The following is a 27,543-nucleotide window of genomic DNA, read 5'->3' on the forward strand; positions in this document are numbered from 1 at the left end:
ATACAGAACGCAACACTCGGTTCCTGTCAGAGTGGTCAGCCAGCGCCAAAAGGCTATCAATGATGATAAGTCTAATTTCCATAATGACCAAAAAGGCTCATACTCATAAACTGTTAGTCCACACCAGATTAGAGTTGCTCTTGGTTGCACCCTGCTGGCCGAAGAGGCAAGTGCAGCAGCAAGACAACTGCTAAACTATTCCGTAGACACAGCCATCACACCAGCATCATTTGAAGGATTATTAAGAATCATAGACTCTCACTCAACCCTACAACCCTGTACCATTGGTGTAAAATGAAAAGTATGTAAGTAAGTATCTTAAAGTTTAAGTGATATCTGAAAATATTATGAAAAAAAAAAACATGTTACTAAAGACTGATACATTGGTCTTTCATGTTGTAATGTGTAATTTTAACATTTAACAAATGCTGTGATGTAGAGTATCAGATGCATTTATACAACAGTCTCCTTCACAAAATTGGGTTCATATTTTTATTGGTAGTAGTATGCAAAAATATCTGATATTTTCCATGGTTGGCAATAGGAAATTCTGCAACATTCAGGCTGAACTTTGTTAATAAAAAAATTACATTAACTACACAGTTAAAATACTGAGATTGTGTAAGATTTGCATTCATATCATCTTGTCATTTACATGCCGGCGCCATTTTTCAAGTAAGACATTTGGTTATGTCAACGACTTTGACAGTGTTGCAGTCCATGGCAATATCTTACAAAATATGCATCTGACTTCCCTACCCCCATGTGATTTTAGTGGCTAACATCCCTAAAATCCACAGAGAGTCCAATAAAACTACTTTAAAGTTTAATCTCACAATCAAGACGCTGCAGGTCTGGCAAAAAGTTGAATCCCTTTTGGTCATCCCTCATATATGGAGGTTTCTCTCCTTCCAGCTATAAGGTTTTTAGACAACATTTGTACCTGTCAACTTTCCATTCATAGAATCTGGTATATAATTAATCATATTTTGAGGTAATGAACAACAGAATGACTTGTACATAGAAAGCTTTTACACTGTTAAAGTTGCCTATACACTGAGAGTTACTGACACCTTACAATGGCACTGTGGGACTGTAATACCCGGTGCAGTCTACATTATCTGCACAGATGCCATATGAAATCTCTGGATAATCAAAAACAAACAGTTAAAAACAAAAAGCTGCTCCCTTTGGCTGTGGGAACTGAAAGAAGTCCAGTTTTGGTTGAGGTAGCATGGGATGTGTCCTGTGGACCTGGGCCCAGTTTACGCAAAGGACTCATAATGCTGATCTGAGGTCAGTCTTAGTTTTCGCTGTACACATGGACAAGCAAACCAGCTGACAAACAAATAAACAAAACATGACCCTAAATCAGCATGTACTTTGCAACATGTGCCAGAGGCCTGAGCTCTGGGGTCACCACACTGGGGCGCTTTGGATGAGGCAGGACGCAGGTGTGCCAGAGGGCTGACCGACGACCTACTGGCCCGGCGCATAGGGCCAGCTGATGGAGCTGCCTGACAGCTGCATGTCGCGGATGAGCGTCTCGATGGGCGTCTTGCCCACCAGGCGCATGAAGAAGAGCTGGGAGATGAGAGAGGCGGGCACGGCGCGGAGCGCGGGTAGGCGCAGCAGCAGGCGGCCGAAGCGCTGCGGCTGGCTCGGGTACTGCATGCGCTCGTACTCGGTCAGCGCCACCTGGGCCTTCTCCTGCAGGCTCTCCACGTGGACCGGGTCAGATAGGCCACATGCATCTGACAGAGGGACAAACAGACAGCAGTACCCAGAAAGAGGAGAGGAAAACAACATGAATGAGATAGATATTCTGCAAAAATTGGTTGTGGTAAATGGTCAATCTCCCCCATGTTATGATATTTTGAGTGTTTTAATACCGTATATTTACAATTTGTTTGCCCAAAACACAATAAGTATTTCAATTATGTTCAACTGAATGTTTCACCAATACTTAAATGGTCTTCCAGGAGCATTCAGATGGTATTTTAATTCATATGTCGATCTGTTTATGACTCATATGTTTGTGTGTGGCTATTTTGTTTTAAATATATGATCTTCCTTGTCAAAAAAAGAAAGGCATTATTAAAGATAATCACAAAAAAATAAATGTATTTCCTCCTGTTCATCACGCCCTACCTGTCATGTCTCTGTTCCCCACGAGTGGGGCCCGCCCGACACTTTGAGTACCACTGTGACATCAGTAGGCCTATTGCTAAAATACTGTACATACTAACCTAGGTAGCTTTTATCAGGGCTAACTGTCTGTTGCCATTAGCCAGGTAGCTTGGTAGTTGTTGACAAATATTGCATATTAGGGGTACAATGGATCACAAAATGTGATGGTTCGGATTGTATCATTTTCTATTTAGGCCTAATATTCTTAAAGAAACACACCACCTTTTGGGGAAATTAGCTCATTTGCACTCTACCCCAGGAGTTGGATAAGATGATTTCTTCTCTGTGTGCGTGCAATGCCCAAGGGGGTAGGCAAACATTCTGAGAGCGTCTTGGAGGTTAGAAGTTGACCACTTAGAGTTAGCATTCCATTGGCTCTCATTCATTTTGGTGTCACTTTGACATCAAATAACGTTACATCTGAAGCGCTTTAAGCCTTTTTTCGGAGAGAAGTAATGGGTCAATCCATTTGTATTGGAAATCCCCCACCTGAGTTGGAAAGTGTACATCTCCCAGCTATTTCACCGAGACACACCCCCTTTTGGTCGGAATTCCGACTGTCCACCTCGGGGTTCCTGAGAGTACACCGAGCTGAACATGTGAGTTGAAAACAAAGATGGCTACGCCCATAATTGCTGAAGTTGAGATGTGTTTTCTTTGTATTTGTACTATGTTGGTTGATTTAATGTTGATTTTAAATGCTCTTACACACTTGATTACATTACTGCTTTAATCCTGTCACCATTTCAATGCACTGCCCAGTCTTGCTGTGTGTGCATTGAGCTGGTTTGCTAAAGAGGCTAACAACTACTGCTAGCTACTGCTAGCCGCCTACTGCCCCTCATGGCTCGAGAAAAACGCGACAGCACTTGTTGAAATTAAAATTGTAAGTGTGATGAAGCTTGAATATGAATGCAAGTGTAAATCATCCCGTAGCTTGTTTAAATGAATCACAAGCTTGCTCCCAGCACTACCGGGGCAGCTTCTGCCCTGGTGGCGTCCATGTTCTTTCCCACAAAGACAAACTAGAACGCTAGTGCTACAAGCCAGGCAATTACGTGACGTTCATGCATACAGCTCGAGCAATCTGAGCCAAATGGTTAGCAGCAACTGGAATCCATGCATTTCCACTGAATTATTTTTGGAATCTGGTCCCTTATCATACCTGTTCATTCGTACTCGTCGCTTGACTTATCGTGACTAAATTCAAGATGGCGCCGAACGGTAAACTTCATGAAGGTACTGTCTGTATAAATCATCTTGTAAATAAACTACCAGTGCTTTTTCAAAGTTCTCAATCTCTCGTTTTAAATGTCAAGACCCTCGGAAGTCTACCAATGAAGTATGGAGCTACTTTGAGCCTCGTAAATGGTGTAAAACAGTGATTTATTTGCATGGCTAGGCCGATGCCCGAGGCACCCCCATCGAAAAACTGTTTGTAGCATCGGCTAACTAGCGCCAGATTTCTTCTGTCAAAGTCTATGTGGTGGCTCCGTCCATTTCTTTTACTGTCTATGGCAATAACCAAGTCTGACACTGTTAGCCAACCTTAGGTTTATCTAGCCTATAGCTAAAAGGGAGCTGTCGGCTTACTGGTGGGGTAGACAGCAAATAAACACATTTTCCCTAACTTTAAAGAACGTATGGACTTGATACGTTTCTATAACAGAGGGTTTCTTCTAGGCCTGTGGGAAGTTTGTTCGGGAATACTAGAACATTATGATGGTGTATAGGGGATTTTATTCATTTTCAATAAAAAGACGTCTCTGTCAGTCACTGTCAACAGCAGTTTTTTTGCTATTGGGCTCCTTCTACAGTTGTGGAATATTTGTATTTTCTATTACCACTAACGGCTTGCACCTTTCCCCCTGGACATGTTAGGTTACATCTGAATTTGTTTACAAGCCGAGGGATCGTTACTGACAAAGATTATCTCCGAAGAGCCAAGTTGACTAATAAGGTATATTACACGATTTCAAATAGTCAGCTATTGCACAATTGCCATGAAATTTGTTACTCTCCAGGTCGTACAAGTTACTTTCCCATCACAATGAGTTTGTAACACTGTATTTCACCTCAGCTATTTACATTTTGCAACCAATATGCTGTTTACCTGTGTGCCGAACCGTTGGGGGATGGTCCATACAGATCACGGATCAACAGTGATCCATTGCCCTATTATATATTGACAACAATTTAATAATAATGACCCAGCTGTTATACACACCTGGAGAGAAGAGTGCGATGGCCTTTAGGCAGCTGTACTCGGCCGAGTCCACCTGCAGACGCGTCAGCTTGTCCACCTGGTCCTGGAAGACGCGCACCTGGTCCATGAAGGAGACCACGCGGTCAGCGGACATGGGCGAGGAGTGGAAGCCGGCAGCAGCCAGCAGTGGGGCCATGTGGAGCGGCAGCGCTGACTGCGCCGCGTTCAGGATGAACAGCTCGCTCCAGCTGAGCCGCAGCAACGCCACCTGTTCGGACACGGGCAACTCTGGGAAGTAGGGGATGTTGCGGGTCCATTCAATGGTGCTGAAGAGAAGCCGGGCAGCCAGCTCGCAGATGTTATCAATGCCCATGACTGAGCCACCAGGCTGCTGCTGCTGGCCGTACTGCGGACCATAGCGCGTGCTCGCCGGATACGGCTCTGCGCGAAGCAGCTGCGAGATGAGCTCGGATACCTGCTGGCCATTGAAGAACTCACCACCGACCAGGCCAGGACCGCCGGCACCGCTGCCCACCCCTGGGCCACCGACAAGAGAGTTGGGACTCATGCCGGCATGGGACGGAGGGATGCGACCACGTTGGACAGCTGGAGAGAAGTGCAAGAGGGGAGGACAGAGAGGGGATTCAAGGGAGAAAGAAGAAGGGAGAAGAATAGAGGGAGAAAGAAAGAAGAACATACAAATGAGATGGACAGCAATATTAGAGGCCATGTCAGGCCATGTTCATGATCACAAGAGAGATCTAGATCGAGAATATGAGAGAGACGTAAGGGACATTGGACAGCGATATCAAAGGGAGACTGGAAAGAAGAGTGAGATCAAGGGGATTTATCAGTTTAGTCATGGTGAAAGGGCACATGAGGACAGATCAATGCCCCACTGCTGTAAAAAGAACACTGGCAGCCTTGGGCTGCATTCTAAATGCTGTATCGGTATCCTGGTTTTGTAAAAGTGTATAGACTGGTGCTTGAGTCGCACTAGTCTATCTGTTGTTCTCTATTGGCCATGAGGTCATACCACCAAAGACCCGCCAGTGAGTCATAGAATAGCTAATACAGTCATCATGCTGTCAAGAGAACAATAATGAAAACCACACACTTAAATCTAACAGCCGATTTAGTCATGGAAGGGCTGCTCAAAATCCTATTTATCTGAAGAATTTCACATAGTGACTTGACCAGAATTTGATCATTTGTTCACGTCTCGTGCTGGTATGGTTATTAAACCTCCCTCTCTGTCCTCAGACAAACCAGATTCAATGACTGGAGCCACCACCCCCAAGTGTCTCTTTGTCATAGAACCCATTATAGCCACAGAACTGCCTTTTTTCCTGGTAGCAGGTCCACAACCTGTCTGGCACGGGTCCTTCTTTGGAGGAGTTTTATCAGGCGACATTTATTACTGGTCTGGATTTAACCCTGTTCACGAGCCAGCTCGATGGGAAAACACACGCTATAGTGTTTGATTGTGTAGCAGGACTCTAGCGAGGGGAGGGGAGGGAGGACATGCCTCTGGCAGATGGTAGAGCCAAGTGAATGTAAGGAATCGTGAGCAGCGGGCCTTTGAGGCTACGGCTGGACAGCTGTGGTGGCAAACATGGTTGCCTTTAAATAAAGCCTTTCCCATTGTGTCCACCACAAAACAACACTATAGGTATGATTTGTTGTGATGAAAAAGTACACCTTGGTTAGAAGTGCGGATGCTACCTTCTTTGCGCATGCCAACCCGGAAGCACTTCTTCAGGCGACAGTACTGGCACTGGTTGCGGTGGTGCTGGTCTATTTGGCAATCTCGGTTCGATCTGAGGAAAGTGGAGAGAGACAACATTTTTGGTCATACAGTCAGTTTCAGACTTCTCACTCCAACTTCTCACTTCATCCTAAAACATTTGTTTATGTGAAAATTAAAATGTGTTGACGACAAAGTTTTCCTCGACAGGCACAAAAGAAATCTGTGTCTCTCCTGCAAGAGATGCATATAATCTGTTTAAGTACACAATCATTCATGTGTGTCGAGACACAGGCGTTGGCCGGAAGCCTGTAGTTTTTCCACTTCTGTTGGTTGACCTCCATGGTGACCGAACAAATGTGAGCTGGCGTGCTTCAAGAGCCAATCGCAGGGCTGACCTTTGTCAATCATAAGCCCACATAACCTTGGCAGTGTGCAAGCAGAGCAAAGGTCTCAAGAGTCATTTTAAACTCTGAACTACTGTGAGGGAAAACATGCTGTTGATTTAAGAGAGAAGATGGAAACAAAATAAAAGTGACGTGTTTTTAACTTCTTTGGAAACACTTGCTCATTTTATGTGTTATCATTTCAATCAGTGATAGAAGCCAGCACAAATAAAAAAGGTCATGGTCTTATTGAAAGTTTATAAATTCTTGAAATGATTCAGCGTGGACGGACAAGAGTGGCAGAAAAAATATCAGAACTTCATGATGTCACAGGATGTTCTGTTTTTAACAAGAATGTGGGTTGGGCTGGCCACATTTCAAAGGCACCTGTGATATTTGACCTTTGGATGTTATTCTGCCTCTGTTATCAATGACTGCAAGTGCGCAGACTGGAGAGCTTGTTTCTGGCATGGCATAAAACACGAGTGTGTGTTTTGAGTCGAGGACTGCTGTGAAATGTATAGAATAGTGGGTGAACACTTAAGTAGAGGGTCAGGAGGAATAGAGATAGAATGAGAAAAAACATGGCCAGCAGTTTCAACCAGAGGAAATGAAAAGGCTTAACAGACATTGCAAGATGTCATTATTCACTGGGGAAACAAGGAGCGCCTATATCCATTGGTTGCTTTTGTGTCAATGTCTATTCGTTCTGTTCTCAAGGGTAATGCATTAGGGGACATGGGAGCATAACTTCCATTCTCCTCCCTCCCACACACACCTTCATGCACATTTACACACTCAAGTTACGCAGAGAGAGACACACACCAATGCACACACACAATGATGATAAGCATGACACACAAGTCTCATTCAAAAGCACAATAGGTGGAAGAGTAGGAGTTTGAGAAGGTCAGTACGAGATCAAAACGCAGTATGACACACCGGAAGCACAACTTAAGAGGTGTAGCCACACACACACACCACACACGCACCCTCACCTGCAGGTGTAGTTGAGGTTACGTCGGATGCTCCTCTTAAAGAAGCTCTTGCAGCCCTCGCAGGTGAACACACCATAGTGCTTCCCACTGGACTTGTCCCCGCACACCACACAGTCCACCACGCAAGATTTGTCGTCCTCCCCCAAATCCGCGTCGCTGCCCACAGCCTGGGGCGAGGTCTCCTCTTCTTCCCCCCGTAGGTACTTGTCCCCCAGTCCATTGGTGTCCCCGTTCGGTGTTCCCCATCCCCCACTCACCATGGCCATCGCTGTTCGATTGTCAGCAACACCACCAGATGTGTGTGTGTGTGGCCTCAGATATAAAGAAATCTCAGAAAGTGCAGCTGCGACAAAAAAATGGTGTTAGCAAATCCTTTGGTTCAGCGTCAGTCTGATTCAGAGCAAGAAAAGGGCTCAGTGGTTGTTTGGTGAGTCCAAGATGAGGTGCAGTGACGTGAGGAGAGACAGCATTAAACTCCAGTCGACCTCTCTTTGCCCTCCCTCTCTCCCTCCCTCTCTTTCTCTCTCTCTCTCTCCCTGTTTTTTTACCCGTCACCACCTGGTGACCTGGATGCGCGGCTCCCCTGGAGAGCACGGTTCCGCTGCACCACAGCTCTCCTTTTTTCTGCTTTGCTGTCACACTACTCCTTCTGTTCCCAATTTTTTCTGTTCCCAAATTTTTTTCGCCTTTTCTCCCCTGCAGTCCATTCAGCGTGGTTACCCCTCACTCGAGTTTAGAGATCTGTTCCAGAGTTCAGGACAGAGAGAAGGAGGAGAAAGAGGGGGCAAAAAAAAGGTGCCGTCTGCCCTCTTTTTTCACAGGAAACAATAAATTACACTCGGATGCTCATAGTCGCTCACTGGAGGGGGAAAAAAAGACTCACGCTACCCTCCCCTCCTCTCCTGTGATGCACCACACGGTAGTGAGAGGGGGCAAAAAAAAATCCCACACATACAGACACAGAGCCCCTCTCAAGCTGGAGAGAAACACCAGAGAGTGCTTGGTTCCTCCACTGCTCCTAGTATGCCTCAGCAAGAGAAAAAAAGCAAGAGAGTGAGCTTTTACCTGCAAATACACGCTGCCCTGCCCTCAGTTCTACTCCAACAACTAGTCCAACCTGTTTTGTTTCCCTCACAGCAGTGTGTTTTCAATCAAACTGACAGCGGCGTGTCCCAGCGTTGTGTCTTTTCCCCAGAAAGAATCACAGCAGGTTTGGAGAAAACCACCAAGGTCCAACCAGTTTGGGTTTGTCAGTCAAAAAACACACAAAAAACAAGAGCGTCCTTTCAGATTAGCAGCCTGTTGTTTTTTCCTCAGGGTCTCACTTCTTGGCAATTGCCAGTGTTCCTCTTGACCCCAAAAGATGGACTGGTTATGGTAGACATGCTGGAATCCTGTGATAAAAAAAATTGTGTCCCCCACCTCAGAAGGGGTTTCTAGATTACGGCCCGAAGCCGAGCAGAAGACGAGCAGTCGGTGGCGATATCCAGCTCCAGCCTGTTTTTGTGTGGGTTACTCAGGGAAAGGAATGCACGCCTGCCCGGGATAATGATAAACAGAGTTCTCCCTGTGCCGTGGCTCTCCCTTTGGCTCCCTTTAAAGGATCAAAGTTCAAGGAAGTCCCCCTCCTCTCTCTCTCTCTCACTCACTCACTCTCTCTCTCTTTCTCTGTTGCCCTTTCACACACACACACACACACACACACACACATAAACACACACACACACTTACACAGACCGCATGCAGTCACACATATACACACACACACACACACACACACACACACACAGTCTCCTGCGTTTGTTGTCAAAACGTGCCCGGGGTCCTGCTGTCTCCGGGTCCAGCAGTGCCTGTGGGGCTCTCAAGGTAGAGTAGAGCAGAGCAGAGCTGGGGGAATCAGGAGCAGACGCAGGGGAGGGATGCCAGCCAGCCAGCTAGTCAGTCAGCCAGCCAGCCGCCTGAGCCGTCGGGGAATGTGAGCTCTCTCAGCTCAGATCAGCTTAGTCCTCTCCTTCTCTCTCTCTCTCTCTGTTGCTCCCTCTCTTGCTCTCTCTGTTGCTCTCTCTCTTGCTCTTTTGCTCTGCCTGCTGGGTTTTGTCAGCGCTTGCCCATCTGGCAGTAACAGCTCCAGTCTTAGGACTCCTCCGCATTCCCTGGGAAATAGTCCTGAGCTGAAAATGGTTGGTGGCGGCTCTTTCTGTTTCTCTCTTTTTTCTCTTTCTCTGGTTCCCTCCTTTCTTCTCTCTCTCTGTCCCTCTCTCTCTCTCTGTCCTTCGTGTTGTCAGTGAGTGCAAGAAAGGAGACCCTGCTCACAAGGCAGATTCACAGCTTCTGGTAAAGAAACCTTCCCTCTCTTTCTCTGTGTGTGTGTGTGTGTCTGTGTGTCTAGCTCCCTCTCTCCTTGGCCAGTGAATGTGTAGGAGAGGGTGAGAGCGTGTGTCTGTGTGCTCAGGGATTTGACACTGCTATTCAAGCCCTCCGGTTGCCATGGCACCCGCTGCCTTATATGGACATTAGAGTCAAAGAGCAGAGAGTGGGCCGTGGAGTAGTGGCAAAGGGCTGTGCGCACACACACACACACACACACACACACACACACACACACACACACACACACACACACGCACACACACACACACACACACATAGAAAGAATGTGCTGCTGCCTGGCTTCCCTAAGCCCTGACCCCCCAGGCCTGTCTTATAGCATGGGGGTAGTTAACCCCCGCACTGCCACATGAGCACACAAAGGACTGGTGGACCAACAAACCCAGCACACCGCTGGCATGCTGTTAGCGGCACTCGGTTACACACAGTCAAACAATGCACAAACACTAATGCATGAAAACACAATCTCCTACTTGCACACACACACACACACACACACAGAGAAAGAGAGAGAGAGAGAGAGAGAAAGACAGTCACGCATACAGTACACACACACACACACAGACAGACACACACACACACACAGATATATTTGATCTTACATGCCTTCTGCTCACATCAGTGACATGCTGTAATAACAAATTACACTCTAATGTCACTCTGTGCATAGCTGCTCTGATTTGTGTGGTATGTACCAGGCATACGAGTTCACCATCACCACCACCACCACAACCAGTTCCTCCACACCACACTGGGGAATGAGATGCCTGTGCCTCTCCGGTTCTGAGAATGTAGCCTCTCCTTCCAGGAGTAGGAGTAATGAATCATGTCTTCATCATGAGGTCAACAACATGAAAAAAATCATTGCACTTACTTTAAAATTTTTTAAAATAGATCAAAAACTTCAAAACATTAGCATTGCCTACTCTTGAAGGCCTCCTCTTCTACTTAGCACTTTCTCACATTTTATCTTAGGACTATTCACTTCAATGCAGCTCATGAGACATTATTCCAAACCAACCAACTGGCCCCTGTGAAACGCTACTGCAAATGTATTGCAATGACACTGAATATGATAAATGATGAAAAGAACATCCCATCATCCCCAAAACTCTTTTGATAAGATATACTGTAAGCTGACCGCAGTTGAACTACACTAAAGCTATTCAGTTAAGGCTACATGAGGGACATGTGGGGATGGGCTTGCAGGTAAGGAGTAAAAATGTAGTGTAGTAGCCTACTGCACAGAGTTGTCGTGTGCTCTTGTGTGAACCACCTACTCACACATGCAAAGGTAAATATGGGCACCTATCGATCCACACAGGAGCATGTCAAGTGATATCTCAGTGGAAAGCTGTTGAAGTGGGTTGTGTTCTGTTAGAGGGATATATAGGTGGAGATTCAATGGGACTTTGTTGACCAGATGTGGGGAGTGGTGTGTCAAAGTGTCTGTTCACCACAGATCACTCTTGTTTGTTTTCTTTGGTTGGCATCCCTTAGGCTGGAGGTGTGTGTGTAAGTGTGACTGAAGGTGTGAAAACAGGTAGGTGGTTTTCTGTGCATCCTGTGTGTGTGTGTGTGTCATGTCATGTCACGTGTACAATATATACAACACTAACCCATCCTGGAACACAAGCTTGTTTATTTAACATTGTATATGTGAGAGTTTGTATCTGCAAATTGTATGCATTTGTATATGTATGCATGCTTCTCTATGAATATATGTGTGTGCATTGGTGTGCATCTACAGTATGTGCCAGCAGAGAAGCTACACGGCTCCCTCAATTTCAGCCAAGGAATGTGGCTGGCTCTGAGCATGCTGTGCTGGACACGCGATTAGCATGTCCTCTGCACAGACGGAAGTCCAAGCTCATACAACGCCACTCTAAGCACGTCACTCCTTGCCGTTCCCTCGACTGACCCCTGCAAACGACATGACGCTGACCTAATGAGTCTAAACTGTTTACCACCACATGGCTGCCAATAGCCATGACAGCCACCTACTTAAACAAATGGGATTGGAGCCCCTCAGCCATAACTTGCCACCTAAGAACTGTAGCGTGGCTAGAAGAGGATTGTCCTTCAGCCTGAGACTTGTGTTCATGAATTTGTTCGAGAAAAAGGGTCAATACACAGCACATGCTGTCTGCTATGCTTTACCTACTGTGTTCTCTCTGCATTAAAACTTTCTTGCATTTCTAACAGCATTCATGTAATTACCAGTTCATGGTAGTATCAGGACAACCTTTGTCAATAATATCTGCTGAAATTGCCAGTCACTTCACAGATGGGTCAGTATAAGCATAATTTTTGCAGTGTAAATGTGGACGTACAATGTGGACCCATCTTGAATACTGAAAAAAAAAAACCATCTGGTTATAAAAATGACTTTGTGATGGGAATATTGATATATGCTTCAGATATAGCCTATACACTGCAAAAGATGATGGTGGTGGTGATGACTTTTACAACACAGAAGTTGAGGACACAAGTGGATATGCTGAAGAAGGACCAGCTCTTTGGATTGAGGTTGTGATACGAGCCTCGCAGACTCCTTATCAGATGCTCTTTGAATCTGTCCGATCTAGAAACAGCACACCAAACAACTACTCTGCCCTTAATCTTCATGACAACACAACAGAATCTGATCCCAGTTAACCTCCAGGCTATTGTTGTGTTGGTGGCTAAGGTTCCACTGTTAACTTTGTAAACACAGCAGGAGACAGATCAAACAAAATGAGCTTTGGAAAAAAAAGAAGCTTTTAGTTGTGAGGGCCTTTGTTCTTGCAGCTGCTGGCCAAAAACATAACGCACATTCAACAATCCTTCAACTGTTTCACACATTCAATTGTTGATTATTGTGTGATAATGTCAGAACACATTTGTGAAACTGTGAACACCAGAACTGCAGAGGCAGTAGTGGTAGGCAGTGTGTGATTGCTCTGTTGTTATTGGAGTGCTCTGTTTGAGCATGCTTTGGCCTTGTGGCATGCTATCTCTGCTGGCCTCTGCCTTTGTTTACCCAGAACACATCCTTCTCTAACCTTAACACAGGACTGCCCTCAGGACATAAGGGCGGTCTATGACCTTTGCAGTGTACCTTTCTTTAATGTAATTCTCAATGCTAAAATTGTGTTATTCTGTATTGTAGTAACAAAAATGTTGCATACTATGAAAAATAACTATTAAATAAAAAAAAAAAAACTAATGAAGATAACTATTAAATGAAATCCAATTTCATTTCATTCAACTGTCATATGGACTGGTTCAGAATCATTCAAATGACTAATGTCCATATGCTTCATTCCCACCAAACTGATGACCAGAGAAGATAAAATCTCTCTCTCTCTCTCTCTCTCTCTCTCTCTTTCTCTCTCTCTCGCTCGCTCTCTCTCTCTCTCTCTGTGTGTGTGGGAAAGACAATATTGATTGCCTTTGTCCACTCCCCTCTCTGACTTGGAGTTGGCCGGCAGATGTTTGTCTTTGGCAGGTCTTCTCAGCGCTGTTTATTTTCTGCCTCTCTCTCATTCTCCTGGGGTCAAAGGCCCGGCAGGCTCCAGAGGAGGAGGCTTCCCCTCGTGGATCAAAGGCCAGTGCTCCGCTAATGGACATATCTGCTGGCCATGTGTCCCTAACCCAACACCCCCACGAACGAACGAACGCACACACACACACACACACACACACACACACACACACACACACACACACACACACACACACAACCAGTGCCAGACCACAACATGGTTAAACTTTAAACCCACTGGAGTTAAATTCCTTCACACCTTGAGCGCGAAATATGGCCCTCCATGGTCGGCTGACCGCTGCTATTTCTCTATCTCTCTATTGCTCCTCTCCTGCCTCCCTCCCTCCCCTGCACTATTCACAACCATACCTGCCTTTCTGCAACGCTCCACTGACTCCATTTTATAGCTCAATCTCTGATCCCTCCCTTTCTTTCCATTCCCCTTGGCACCTCTCTCACTAGATTTTGTAAAGATGGGCTTTAAGAGAGCTTGCACTTCTAAGGAAAGAGAAGGAGAGGCGAAAAAGATATCCAAAATCTGAAAAAAAAATTGATGACTACATCAGACCTTCAGTCTTTCTCATTTCCCCCCATCTTTATACACAGCCCCAAAGTGGGCTGATACTTAGCCCAGAAAACTTAAGCCCCATCAGCTCAGCGGTCAGCAGGTCAGTGTTGTGACACCATAAGAAAATCTGGTACAAGTCCATCCTTTGCGATTCATGAAGGTGAAGCTTGCCTGTATTAGATACCAGGCTTCCCACACATCAGGGAGATGCATGTCTACCAGCACAGCAACAAGATTACCTGGAATCACCGTGCGTGGTGTATCAGCATCTTCGAGATTGTGATTAGAGAGGGAGCAGAGATAAAAACCTATGAGACTGTCTTACGAAAAGAGATTATAATTTTTATGCAAACCAAACCTGTGAGTACCGGTAGTGCCCTCGGGACAATAGTTGAAAATGTACCCAGGTGTACTGTGTAGTATAGAAAGACTGTACTCATAATATTCTTCTCTTGTTGAATATTCTGGTGTAAATTTGAAATGATTTCAGTGAGCTCTATATACCATCATTCAAAAATGAGGAATACTCTACTGTGTAACCCTAGGAAAAAAGACCATGTCTAATTCCAGCCTTTCAAGACTGTCAACAGACATTTCAGCTATCGTCTACATCAATACGGGCTCTGTATCTAGGTGATAGTTGTTGAGACCAAGGGAGGGCCATCTAAGGATAGTTCAAAAGCGACTGATTGAGCTTAATTAAGACATCTCATTGGATTAATGGATTGCTTTGTCTCCCAACAATCCTCTGTTCCCTGGGCATGGTCTGGGGATGGTGGTGGTGGTTGTGGTTGTGGTGGTGGTGGTGATGGTAATGTGCTGTAATCTCCATCCATCATCTCAGGTGAGAGAGTGACACAGACACCTGCCACACCTGCTGTCTGGAATATGAATGATTCATTGCACCTTAACAGAGTCAGACTCTAAGCAGTGTTAAAATTGTTGCCTTAACCCAATGCTGAACTTGAACTGTCCAGGCAGTCTTTAGGGATTTAGTGATCACCTGTGTTATTACTCTCTGGAAACAAGACCCAACTGTCTGACTCCTGTGTTTGAGACCAACGTGCGTGTCATGGATACCAGCCCTTGCATTTTATCGGCGTGTGTTGTCGACGCGGGAGTGCGTCTAAGGTCAGCGCTCTTCCATGCCAAAGAAGTGCCCCTCTGTGAACCTCACTTGGCCTTTAAAGAGGATGAGTGGTGTCCTGGCTCAGTCAGACAACCAGCGTAAGAATCTACAGAGAGAGAGGGAGGGAGGGAGAAAGAGACGGTAGAGAGGGGGAAGATAGAGTGAAGAGTTCTTTTGATTCCTGTGAGACGAAATTAAAGAAAAGCTGTGGCGCTAAGCAGGCTGTGATCTCTTCATACAGCTTAGCAGGGACAACTTATTTAAATGTGAAACGGATGCTGGGAGCAGATGAGGTGACCTTAACCCTCCAGGTCACTGCCCTTTTGTTTGGGTCACACAACTTCTCGCTCATGCGTGCATTAGTGTGTGTGTGTGTGTGTGTGTGTGTGTGTGTGTGTGTGTGTGTGTGTGTATGTGTGTGTGTGTGTGTGTGTGGGGGGGGGGGGGGGGGGGGGGGGTGAGAGAGAGAGAGTTTGTGTGTGTGTGTGTGTGTGTGTGTGTGTGTGTGTGTATGTGTGTGTGTGTGTGTGTGTGTGTGTGTAAATGGGTCCATGTGTGAGGATGAATGGATGTTTGTGGGTGTGTATGTGTGTATATATCAGGGGGAGTGAGGACGATTTGGACTAATGGGGAGCTTCATTTGTTCCAGGAGCCTCCTCTCCCTCCCCCACACATTGTCATTGTCTTTAAATGGTCTGGGGTGTTTTTTCCCAGGCTTATTTGGACACCCTGCTTTCTCCAGACTTTTTGGGAATGGGTTTAGTGCCCCTGCTATCTCTCTGACCCAAACAGCCTCTAAAAGCTGCTATCATAGCCTTGTATGTTCAGCACAACGCATATCACTTGGGGCTCATAAAAGGACATCTGCATTCTTTTACAAGTAGTTTGAGTGAATAGGTTAAGATTTAATCTGGCTTGAAAACAATAACAACACTTACGATGCAAATGCAAAATAGAGAAAAATAACACAGTAGAGAGTGAATAGCTATGAGATTTAAATATATGTATGATAATTGATTTGGAAGAACTACACTGTGATGATTTGTCAAGCAGGCTGATTGTTAGATTTACACATTTTTAAATGTTCATTAAAATACAGGTGTTCAGATCCAACTGATGTCAGTATAGCCACGGATACATTTGAACCACGTAGCATGGTTTTTAATAAAGTAAATTAAAAAATGATGTAGCTTCGGCTCATATCTGGGAGAAATAAACCTGAAGGGAAAGGTTATTTTTGGTTTGTTTAATCTATACTAGTGATGGATATCTGATGTGTTAGACTGAATGGCCCCAGATAGGTTCAGTACGCAGGAACACATTTTTACACAGTACACAGTGAGTGATGATTTTCTTGCAGGACTTGTCGCTTTTTGTAGCTCCCCCTTGAGGTTTCCATGCAACTCTATGGTGGAGGCATCTCTCAATGCACAAACATCAGGATAAATGAAAGCAAGCAAGACTACATATTCTTAGTACTTTGGCAGAAGGCACTTGATATGTCTACCTTTTTAATACACCCTTGCAGTTTGAATGCAAGGGCATTTTATCATTCTATTTAAAGCGATTGTTGATAGGAAGTGTGTGCACAAGACAGGCAAAATGACTTCCAGCAAATAACTATGTCTGGCTTGGGTTTGAGAGAGCTATGTGATCAGGTCACCCTTTGTTATGTGACAAACCAGTGAATGCAGAACAGTAACACAAACATGACCAGTCTGAGATGATAACCCCCATCACCCTGCACGATACACACAGCCATCACATACACTCTCCCAAACACACACAGTGAGCTGAGGGGTGGGGGATGGGTTGAGCTGAGGGCAGGACTGGAGGGGGGGGGGGGGTCAGGTCGTTGGGTCCTAGCGGCAGTGCGTGGCCTTTCTGAACCCGGCTTTCAAACTCCTGAACAACAGCCGGGTGACCTCCTGACCCCGGGGCTCTGACACTCAACCTTTGCGCCCCCCCTGCGTGACCCCCCACTCCCAGCTGCAGGCAGCAGCCAGCCAGGCAGGCAAGGCAGAGGGCACCCAAATGAAGCGTGACTCACTGCAAGGTGGGGGCAGGGGTACGTGGTGGGTGAGCTGAAAGATCCCGAGAACAGGGCCAGAAAAATAGTCCAAATAAGACAACGGCGCTGCTTCTTTGTTGCTATTCTTGGACAGACCTGTCTGGTTTGATTTCTCCCTTTTCAATCAGTGTTTGTGTATGTATTACTGTATCGCTCCTTCTCTGTTTTTTTTTCTCTCAAAGTCTCCCTTTCTCTCCGGATCATCCTGCTCCTTCCACACTTGCTCGCTCGCCTGCTCTTTCTAGCACTGTCTGAGCTCATCCTCCTTTGTTCTGCCCATCCCCCTGCTTCCCTCCGTTTTTCAATTGTTTTGACAGACTAGAGTGGACTGCAAAGTCCTTCTCACAGTTTGCATGTGTGTGTGTGTGTGTGTGTTTGTGTGTGTGTGTGTGTGTGTGTGTGTGTGTGTGTGTGTGTGTGTGTGTGTGTGTGTGTGTGTGTGTGTGTGTGTGTGTGTGTGGAAAGGAGGGAGAGAGAGAGAGACATGACCTTTGGCACATACTATTAACATTTCGGTGTGTTTCTGCACACAAGAGATACCTCATTATTTGGTGCCCTTTGAAAGTTCACACTGCATTTATTTGAAAGCACTTACAGAACTTGCCTTGACATGACCCTGTCTATTAAAACTTTGTTTAATTTCAACTCATACAAACAATCAGTGGGTGCTCTTAATCCAAAGCTGTATTTACACTGACATGCACAGCTCATTTATCATCTAACATCTGTTGAGTGGAAGCCACCTCTCCAAACTCCTTCTTTCTTTCTTTCTTTCTTTCTTTCTTTCTTTCTTTCTTTCTTGTCTGGCTCACTCTCTCACAGCACAGTCTCCTCTCTCCTGTCCTCCAGGTTCTCCAGGGTGGCCTGGAGCTGCGTGATCTGGGTCATGTGACGTTCAGACAGGGCGGCCATTTGCTTCTCCAGCCTCCAGATCTGCTCGCGGTGCTTCCGACGAGCGTTCCTGTACATGCTGGAAATCTTACTGCGAAAAATAAACAAACAAAAAAAATGCATATTCACATCAGCAGAATATGCCCCGTATCTTAGTGATTAGAGCAAAATCTCCAATCATGGATTTACTTTCTAATCATGTCAGGACTTCATTTGGCAGATTTGATGCAGAGTTAAACACAAGTATGAAATACATCCTTCAGGCCTTTGCCTGAAGATCCAGCCTGGTAGATCCCGCTAGGGATTACCTTATAGCTGATTACCCTACAGAGACTACCAGTTCCCAGCCCAGCACCTTGTCTGGGTGGAGGTGATATGCGGTGACGCCTGAGCTCCCTCACCTGTGTGCGTCGGTGAGGCGGGCCGCCTCCTCGTCACTCTGCCGTCTGAGTGCTGTGCTGTCCGAGAGCTTGGTATCCAGAGAGTCACGCAGGGCAGTCACCCTCCTCTTCATGAGCTGCTCTCTGTATGCGTGTGTGTGTGTGTTTGTGTGTATGTGTGTGTGTGTGTGTGTGTGTGTGTGTGTATGAATATAAATGTGTGTGTGTGTGTGTGTGTGTGTGTGTGTGTGTGTGTGTGTGTGTATGTGTGTGTGTGTGTGTGTGTGAAAATATGAATGTGTGTGTGTGTGTGTGTGTGTGTGTGTGTGTGTGTGTGTGTGTGTGTGTGTGTGTTTGTGTGTGTGTGTGTGTGTGTGTGTGTGTGTGTGTGTGTGTGTTTGTGTTTGTGTGTGTTTGTGTCAGGGAGAGTTTGTGTCAGGGAGAGGGTAGAAGAGACACATGAAAAACAGCAGGAGTGAGCAAAGCTGTTGAACGCCTCCAGCCTCCCCACCACAGTGTAAACTGATGACTTGTAGGTCTCTGGAGGGGAGGTCAGAAACCAGGGGAAAAGTGAAGAAACAATAGAGGCATAGTTTACATCCAGAGACTGCATTTGAAGCAAACACTGTTTCTAAGCAACAGTATGGAAAAGCAGAGCCTTAAATGGCTACAATGACTAGAATCAAGCTATTCAATGGCTTTTTGTCACACTCAGGTCCTTTATAAGACTGGGGATGCTAATATCCCCATATGGCTTGCTGACAGTCCGCTGCCATTTAAAAGAGGACAGCACAGGAGGACCGACCTTCATCAGTTTATCATTTTTGGGTCTCTCACCGTTGTAGGACAGCCTGCAGCTCACGGAAAATGGTGCGGTTCCTGGGGCCAGGGATTCCTCCGCCACTGTTAGATTTCTCCCTGGTATTGGACACCCTCTGAAATCATAAAAGGAGAGTTTTTCAATTACACTACAGTAATGACAAAAGTATAAAATTGTCTTGGACATGTTTAATTGTGGAGTCACTGTCTCTTTCTAAGAAACAGAACTGTCTGTCTGCTGGTTATCTCAGCACACTACAGGTCTGTCTACCTGATGTGATCGTGTCTGCCTACCTGCTGTCTCTCTGCATGTACTGTGAGTCTATCTGGCTGTCCACTTGCTGTTGTGATCTGTCTGTCTCTCTCAGTCTCTCTCTGTCTATTTGGCTGTCCACACACACACACACACACACACACACACACACACACACACACACACACACACACACACACACACACACACATACACACACACACACACACACACACACACACACACACACACACACACACACACACACACACACACACACACACACATACACACACACACACACACACATTTTAATGTAATGTATAATCACCTGCTGCTCCATGCTCCTCTCCTCCAGCTCTTCCTTCAGGCTGTCCAGCAGCAGGGCTCCGGCCTCGTCTTGGGCCCTCTGGGCCATCAGTGTCCACTCCAGACATCTCTTCTCCTTCTCCGTCAGACGGATGGCCCCACGCAGCTCGGACATTTCCTCCTGGGGAGGACCAACAGAGGACCAAGGGTAGGGGGGATGGAGCAGGAAGCGTCAATCAGGACATGAACTAGCAGATTTTAAGGCAAACATGCAACTCTACAATGATGATTCAGCAGGTATGTTTTTGGAAATGTAAAACCACTGTCAGTCTTTTACCACAACAGTAGATCCCAACATATCATGTCATTAAAGTGAGTGCCATCTAAATGGTACAGGACAATACATTAGAGCAAATGATCATTGAATAAATGTCAAGGATCATTCCACCATAAGTATTATTTTTTCCATATGTTTTACAAACTATGTGTCCATGGATTGTGAGATTTTTTTGACATGTGTCATCAGACGTCAGGCACCACACCCAAACTGCCATGAGAGAACTGCGAAATGTGCTATCTCTGTCATCTCAATTGATGTGAGTGTACTTTCCTATATTCTCACCTGCCCCAAGAGAAAAGAAAAGGGCTGACCACCCACCTACCCTAACAGTGACCAGCTCGTACAGCAGCGCGGCCTTCTCTCCTCTGGGGCTAGAGGTGGTGTTGTGGCCCCTGGGCCCCGCTAGGGTTCCAGTGTCCGGGCTCATCTTCCCCCCGCCCACAGGCCCTTGCTCTGGGATGCACAGAGCAGCCCTGTCCTGCCTCAGCCCGACGATCTTCTCCTTCAGACTCTCCATCTGCTGAGAGAAATCCTCAGCTGCCAACCTACAGAGAGGTCAAAAGATATATAGTGCAATGTACACAATAGTATACAGTTAAGAAGGTGGTATGGTTTACAGTAATATAAATTAACTATAAATATTTGCAGTGTATTAGCAGTAACCTTATAAGAGCAGAATAGATATGGGTGTACGGATGCAGTATGAACAATGTATGAACGACTTACAGATAACGTACAGATAAGTGCAGTGTAGTAGCAGTAACATTATACGAGTAGTAGAAATAATATACGTATATATGCAGTGTATTAACAATAATATAGTATAAGAAAAACAGAATAAATATGGATATTCAGTATGAACCGTATAGACAGATATGTACAGTATGTACAGTTATGTGTAGTGTAGTAACAGTACCATTGCAGTGTAGTAACAGTAACATTATAAGTAGTAAAAATAAGTCTGTGCAGGGTGAATAGTACAAAGAGCAGTGGAATGTGTTATCATTGCACCAACACATACTCTGTGGCCTTTGTTTAAGCCCATTGTTTGACATCTAATTCCTTTGAATCTGCTCAACTAAATGAGGCATAGCATTTCATTAAGAAGGAAAAAAAGCACCTGGTCTGTGAGGGTTTTCCTCTCTGCGTAGCGCCCTCTGCTGTTGATGTCTCAGTCTGCAGTTTCTCAGCCTCAGTCTGGGTGCTGGATAGCTGTCTGTCTTTGCCCTCTGAAATGAGGAAAACACTACATTTGAAATGTACATGAAGATAATGAATGCTTCTTCTGAATGTTACAGTGACAACACCCTATGTCAATATATCTGGCACCAATCTGCATTGACCTTTAAATTCGTTTCAGACATCAAATTCAAGGAAATGCAGGAAAATTTGGGCCACTCTTTGCGGCCAACCAATGGAGCAGATTTTTGTTCTTTTTTTCTTCTGTGGTATTTTTCCAAATATTGTACAGTATTTTACGAGACACGAGCGCCTCATTTGACTAGTGCAGACTTTTTTTAAAAGGGCATGCTCATATTAATCACATATGACATGTGACAACCTGTTTAAGGTTCAACATTTTTACGAGTGTTAAGAGAGTCTCACACAAGCGTCTCACCGCTGACGCAGTGGAGAACACTGCGCAAGCCTGACGCACCTGTCGCCTGGGCAGCCCCCTGCCCTCTCCGCCGCTCGTACAGACCCAGGAGATCAGCGTATGTCTCCTCGCACTCCTCGCTGCCAAGCACAAAGGCATTATCAGTATGCTAAGGACTGTCACACAACACGCTTTCCAAGAGGATCAGAGGTCCGTGTACTGTTGCAATGCATCCACAAACATTCAGCAGCTTGGTGCCAACTGTTCAGGGTGATCCAACACTCTGTTGAGGGCAGTGTCACTTCAATATCATGTACTTAGCATTCATCACAAGTTTTACATGGATCAACAGTTGTGACAATATGTACCATCAATACATACAATGAAGCACTGTAATGAAACAATAAGCTGTCAGCACAAGTATCAACTTAATGCTGACACTATTAAATGGCATCATGCAATCAGCACAAATATGTGTTTGGCACTTTATTTCCATTTTTGATTATATTTACTTGGTATGTCAACTAAGTATATTAACTTGCAAGGTACATTAAACTCGCATCCACTGCTGAAGGAGAGTGAATGATCAGGGTTTGGGACTGGACCAGTACCAGTATCGGAGGGCCATCTGCAGGGCGGTGCTGTCGGCCTCGTGCCGGCTGAGGGCCATGCTGATTTGCTCCGACTCTCCTTTCCGTCTCTCCAGAGCAGCTGAGAGGCGCTCGTTTCGGGCCTTCAGCCTCTCTAGACACCTGTGGGAGGGATGAACAACAGCTGTGGCTACTGTACCTCCTACCAAAAGTAACACGAATTCCTTTGTACTGGTGTTTATGTACAGACTATATATAGTAAAGTATGCACAATGTAAATGTAAAATGTAAGGCTTGATGTGAATGTATTTAGATGTGTAGTAGTGTTATGGTAGGAACGAATAAAAAGGTTTAAAAAGCAATTGTAATTGAATGAATGAATGTGAAAAGGACTACGTAGGCAACCTTTTTTAAACGTTCCTATAAAAATATAATGATTGTCAGTTCCCAGTTGCCATGTATAATTCATTCTGCTAAGGTTCTCTTTGATATGCTTGGGTAGGCAAAGTACTTAGACTCTGCTTTCCCCCAGTCAAGCCTTGACGGTAAAACACAGCTGCTCTCCACTGCTTGACTTGTACAGCAAGTACACACTGGCACCCTACCTGGGCTCAGTCTTGTGCTTTGTCTTGCATACTTTTAAGCATTTGTCTGAGCCTGTTTGTGGCGCCAACAAAACAGAGTATGCACTTATTATATAATCCTGCTCATTAGACTGCATTGGGCAAGCTGATCCAGACAGGCATACAAATGACTGAAAATTAATGAAACAAACACAGATTAGAGGAAGCTTTTCTCACACCTCTGCAGACGATCTGTCTCCGACTGCAGACTGGGGCTGCCGGGCAGCACTGGGCTTGGGCTTGGACAGGGGCTGGACGGTGAGACGTCGCCCCCTGTGGAAACGGCTGGAAAGGCAGCCACGTGCCTGCGCAGGAGGAGGGGGGAGCCCGGGAAGGGAGGGGAGGCCCAGGAGGGGCTGACCGCTCCGCTGGAGGAGCTGGAGGGGCTACGGGGAGGGGAGAGGCTGCCAGCCACCAGCCACCGACGCTTCAGCACCAGCAGCTGCCACAGACAGTGAACCACATGAACAAAGATCTCAGACAGGGCGACAGGAGACAGAGGAGAGATACTCTACTTGTTTCACAAGTGCCGGTCTCAAGGAAGAAGCCAAGATAAGTGTTACATGGATTTTTCATGTGGTTTTTGGCACTTGCCATTACCACTAAGCCCAGCATACATCAAAGTAAAAGAATGTACTAATATCTGGGATCAAGTTATTATGGTTTCTAATTGGGATGTCAGTCAAACTTTCTTCTCAGGGAATGTTTCTTTCACACAGTGATGTGTCACTTTCACTTCTCATTGTGTTTAGCGTTTTTTTTCCCCCTCACACCTTCTCTTGTAGTTTTTTCTTCTCGTCCTCCATCTCGTGGAGTGCGCTGTCGGACAGGCCCAGCTCCTGCTGCCTGCTCTGGAGGGCGGAGCGGAGGCTGCTGTTGTGCCTGTGCAGCTCCAGGACGTCGCGCTGGTAGCTCTGCCTCTCCTCGGAGGGCAGAGCGGAGCGGTAGGAGAAGCCCAGCTCACGCTCCATCTCCTCCAGCACCTGCAGGAAGGTAGCCCAGGTCAGCAGAGCAGTAATAACTTCCATACATTTTACCATTGCCTCTTCCTCAGACTTCAAATGTGTTTGAAAGCAAATGTGTTTTAATCTTTAGACCAAAGGAAATGCTCTTGATGTTGTCCAGTTCCCTCCTGTTCATTGGCTGTTATATTCTGTTATATTTTATACCTTTATAATCCATGATAAACCCTTTCAGTACATTGTGCGGGATCATAGTGCGGGATTCAACAAATCGCACAATCACACACCTGATTAGAAATTGAACCTAATTCGAAATAAGCTTCGTACTGAAGACTAACATTGTTTAATCCCTTAAAGATAGTTAAGTGGAAATGGTTTGATCTAAATGTCATCTTTTCTCAAGCATTGCCTTAAGGTTCCATAATGGGTTGTAGCCCAGGCTATACAGAAAGGTCAAAGACTTGTTTTTCAAAATCAAAAAAGTGAGCAGGTGAAAACCTACCTGGGTGACCTTCACCCAGCTCTCCTGAGCCGCACTGAGGTGCTGCGTTCGCGTCTCCTCATCCCGCAGCGGCTGAGGAACGGTCACCAAGGACCTCCCCCTGTTCGCCGACCTCTCCAGGGTGGACAGAGCCTCCTGCAGCTTGGTCCAGACTTCCCCGCTGTCTCCTGGGGACGACAACAATCAGCATGTGAGAATAGATGCAGAGAGGAGGAAACACACTAGCCACTGTACTGTACTGTTTCTCCCTGATTTTCCCCTCCCTCAGGGCATTGTTAGATGGGGACCCATAGGTCATTATAAATGTCATAAGTGAGGCTTTGTTCTCAGATCCAGATTTGTGTGAGAGGGCTTTTGAAAATGGATTTCCCCAAAGAGAAGCCTTTCGGGTCAGGCTTTAAAAAGATTTAGAGAGGTTCAAAGTCAACTGAAACCGGGAAAGTTCATAAAACTATCAGGCATCTGTTTCGCTTAGTGGCCCTGCTGCAACACAAGCTGTCCAAGTCCAAGAAAAACTTCATAGATTACAGGGAAGAAAAATTGAGTTGTCCCAGCCCTGTTAGTGGAGAAGGAAAAAAAGACTCCAGCACAATGCAAATAAGAGTACAGTAATGAGCGCAATATTGGCCCGCTATAGGAAAAAGCCATGTGTGTGAGTGCTTGCCAACCTCTCTCGGTCACTGGGGCTGGAGTCCTGATGCCAGGCTCATCCTCTGGGTGGAGCAGTGGTCCGGGGCTGGGGGGGAAGTCTGGAGTGGAGCAGCTGACTCGGCCCTCTGATGTACACTCATCCCCATCCCTATAGCAAAATAAAACAAATAAAAAAAAAACATTCAATTTTGTTGTGATGATTTACTTTACTTCTTCTTAACTCACATTTATTATTTGTCCACACTCTTACACAAGAAAGCAGATTTAACAATACCATTTATTCTTAAATATAAAAAAAAATATTATTGTAAATGGATGCACAAATGTGTGCAAGAGGACGTATGTATTGCCTCAATTATATGATCACATCTGTTAACAACTGAATATTGCTATTCTCCAAAATGTGGATATATTTTTTTTATTACATCGTAGTTGTTTAATACATTGTAGTTACCCAGTCCAAGCTTTATTTTGGCTGCGAGTACCTTGGGGCTTGCAGAGAGCCCATCTTTGCGTTGAGCTCTGAGATGATCTTCAGCAATGCCCCCACTTCCAGCTCACACTGTCTCAGCTCGGACACTGAGGGGAGCGGAACATCACTCTCGTATCCGCCCGAGGCATCAGGATCCTGTGGTAAAAGTACAGCACAGCTATTGGTTCCTGATACCATTTTTTCAGGGTCTGTTTATGTACACATACAAAACATGTGAGATTTGTTTTAACACTACTTGATTTTAACCATTTAGGATCCACCACAGCATTCAAAACATGGATCATTCCTATGAAATGCTGGCAATAACTTTAATTCTTGATTTGTCACAATTTGCCATACACAAAAATGAATTGTGGTCTCCATAATATTCTGTTCAATATTAATATTCCCAAGGTAGAATGAGGCTGAATAACTAGAATTCACATCTTTATTTATGACTTAAAATATCCAAATAAAATGCATTGCTTTTCACAGTCTGTGCCTTATGTGTGAATATTGCTTCAATCTCTAATGTTGGTAATCTCTCTGTATGAAACTATGTTTGATGAGCTGGATGGTATTGTTTTTGCCAGTCTTTTTTCATCAGCCTTTGTTTTGAGCAGAGGAAAAGGAGAAACAGAAACATCCTGCAGCTGCACTTCCTGAACACACACACACACCCCACACACACCACACTTTATCTTACACACACACACACAAACACACACACTCTCACTCAATCACACAAAACAGCACCTTAAACAAAGTCTATTTAATAAAAAACAAAAAAACATCTATGCATGGTTTCCAGTCCTGTACAGACGTAGGCAATTAACTTTGCAGATTCCAAACGGGCAAAGATAATAATATGGTAAAATCACACTTCGATGTGAATTGAATTGTCTTAATTCCCATTTTTGTTTGATAATGTGTTTCAATGCCCTACCAACAAATATTTAAAATACTTTATTTAGCAAAGAACACTTTAAAATTTAGATTTTTTTAAGGTTTACAAGAACACAAAGTTCGCTTTATTCATGTCAAATATATCAATATAAATAATGAGAAATTCAACTTTTGTGTGAATTCTGTTCAAATATCCATACTAATGTATTTCTGTATGTTTACATCACTGTGGCCTTAGACTTAGCAAAACACCTCAGACTAAACTGAAAGCTCTATGGAAGGCAGAAAAGGACTTACCCCAGCCGCTGTGTCGCTGTCTCTATGTGCACTGTCTTTCTCCTCTCTCCTCTCCAAGTCGTCCATGAGTTTTTTTTTCTGCGCTGCTGTTGGACCACAGCACCGGCTTGGAACCAGCTGTGCCTGGTGGCTGTGCTTTTGTTCTTTATTCAGTAATTACACCTCTCTCTGTGGCTCTTGGGCTGCCTACCGCCAGCGTGCTGTCTGGTCAGGAATGTTACTCTCTGTCTCCACCTCTCTCTCTCTCTCTCTGTGTCTCTCTATGTGTGAGTACAGTGTGCAGTGACAGAGCTTCCCTTTTCCCCATAGCAGCCATTGGTCTTTCGGTGACAAACACACACTTGGCATCTTGCTAATGGAAAACCCAGTTAAGGCGACCCTTATCTGCCCATCAACCCTCTTCCTGTTTTGTTTGAGATCTGACATCTTTATCTTTATTCAGACACAAGCCATAACAGGACAACAACTCTGCGAAAGGCTTGATCTTGGCTATGGTAAAAGGGAAATGAAAGAAACTTTCTCTTAGTTTGACTATAAAGACTCAACAAGTCCTACATTTTCCCTTTGAAAAATTACTTAGCTTCCTTAGGCTATATATTTTTTATTTTTTTAAGTGTTGGCCAATTCAGGCTTCTATATGGCTTCTTTATAGGCGACTCTCATCTCAAAAAAACAATACAGGCTGACTTGGATTAGTATTGACTGTCAAATTCATGGTGCAGTTTAAAGCATGTGAGCACAC

General features: G+C 45.1%; 2 protein-coding genes across 3 annotated transcripts; both read right to left on the reverse strand.

Annotated features, from left to right (window-relative positions):
- Positions 1-478: 478 nt before the first annotated feature.
- On the reverse strand, positions 479-9,899 carry nr2f6b (nuclear receptor subfamily 2, group F, member 6b). Of its 2 annotated transcripts, none has more exons than XM_076278398.1 (4): positions 7,528-9,899; positions 6,098-6,216; positions 4,418-5,002; positions 479-1,754 (listed from the first exon to the last, which is right to left on the reverse strand). In XM_076278398.1, the coding sequence occupies exons 1-4, from the start codon at positions 7,791-7,793 to the stop codon at positions 1,480-1,482; spliced, it is 1,245 nt and encodes a 414-aa protein (XP_076134513.1). In that variant the 5' UTR covers positions 7,794-9,899; the 3' UTR covers positions 479-1,479. The 2 variants fall into 2 exon arrangements, with proteins under 2 accessions (XP_076134513.1, XP_076134514.1); XM_076278399.1 differs by having other exon boundaries at positions 6,122-6,216; positions 7,528-9,898.
- A 7,716-nt stretch (positions 9,900-17,615) lies between these two features.
- Positions 17,616-27,101, reverse strand: ushbp1 (Usher syndrome 1C binding protein 1). Its single transcript, XM_076278400.1, has 14 exons — positions 26,802-27,101; positions 25,612-25,754; positions 25,144-25,274; positions 24,476-24,642; positions 23,785-23,994; positions 23,191-23,453; positions 22,410-22,550; positions 21,859-21,938; positions 21,322-21,430; positions 20,524-20,746; positions 19,884-20,042; positions 19,318-19,415; positions 18,502-18,624; positions 17,616-18,191 (listed from the first exon to the last, which is right to left on the reverse strand). Exons 1-14 carry the CDS (start codon positions 26,865-26,867, stop codon positions 18,026-18,028), a joined length of 2,079 nt encoding a protein of 692 aa, XP_076134515.1. The 5' UTR covers positions 26,868-27,101; the 3' UTR covers positions 17,616-18,025.
- Positions 27,102-27,543: the final 442 nt, after the last annotated feature.

The sequence above is a fragment of the Alosa pseudoharengus genome, unplaced genomic scaffold (genome assembly GCF_046254945.1).
Source record: "Alosa pseudoharengus isolate Yale_2024_CS ecotype anadromous, Long Island Sound unplaced genomic scaffold, YU_APseudo_1.1 YU_APseudo_1.1_scf_11, whole genome shotgun sequence".
Classification (NCBI taxonomy): Eukaryota; Metazoa; Chordata; class Actinopteri; order Clupeiformes; family Clupeidae; genus Alosa; species Alosa pseudoharengus.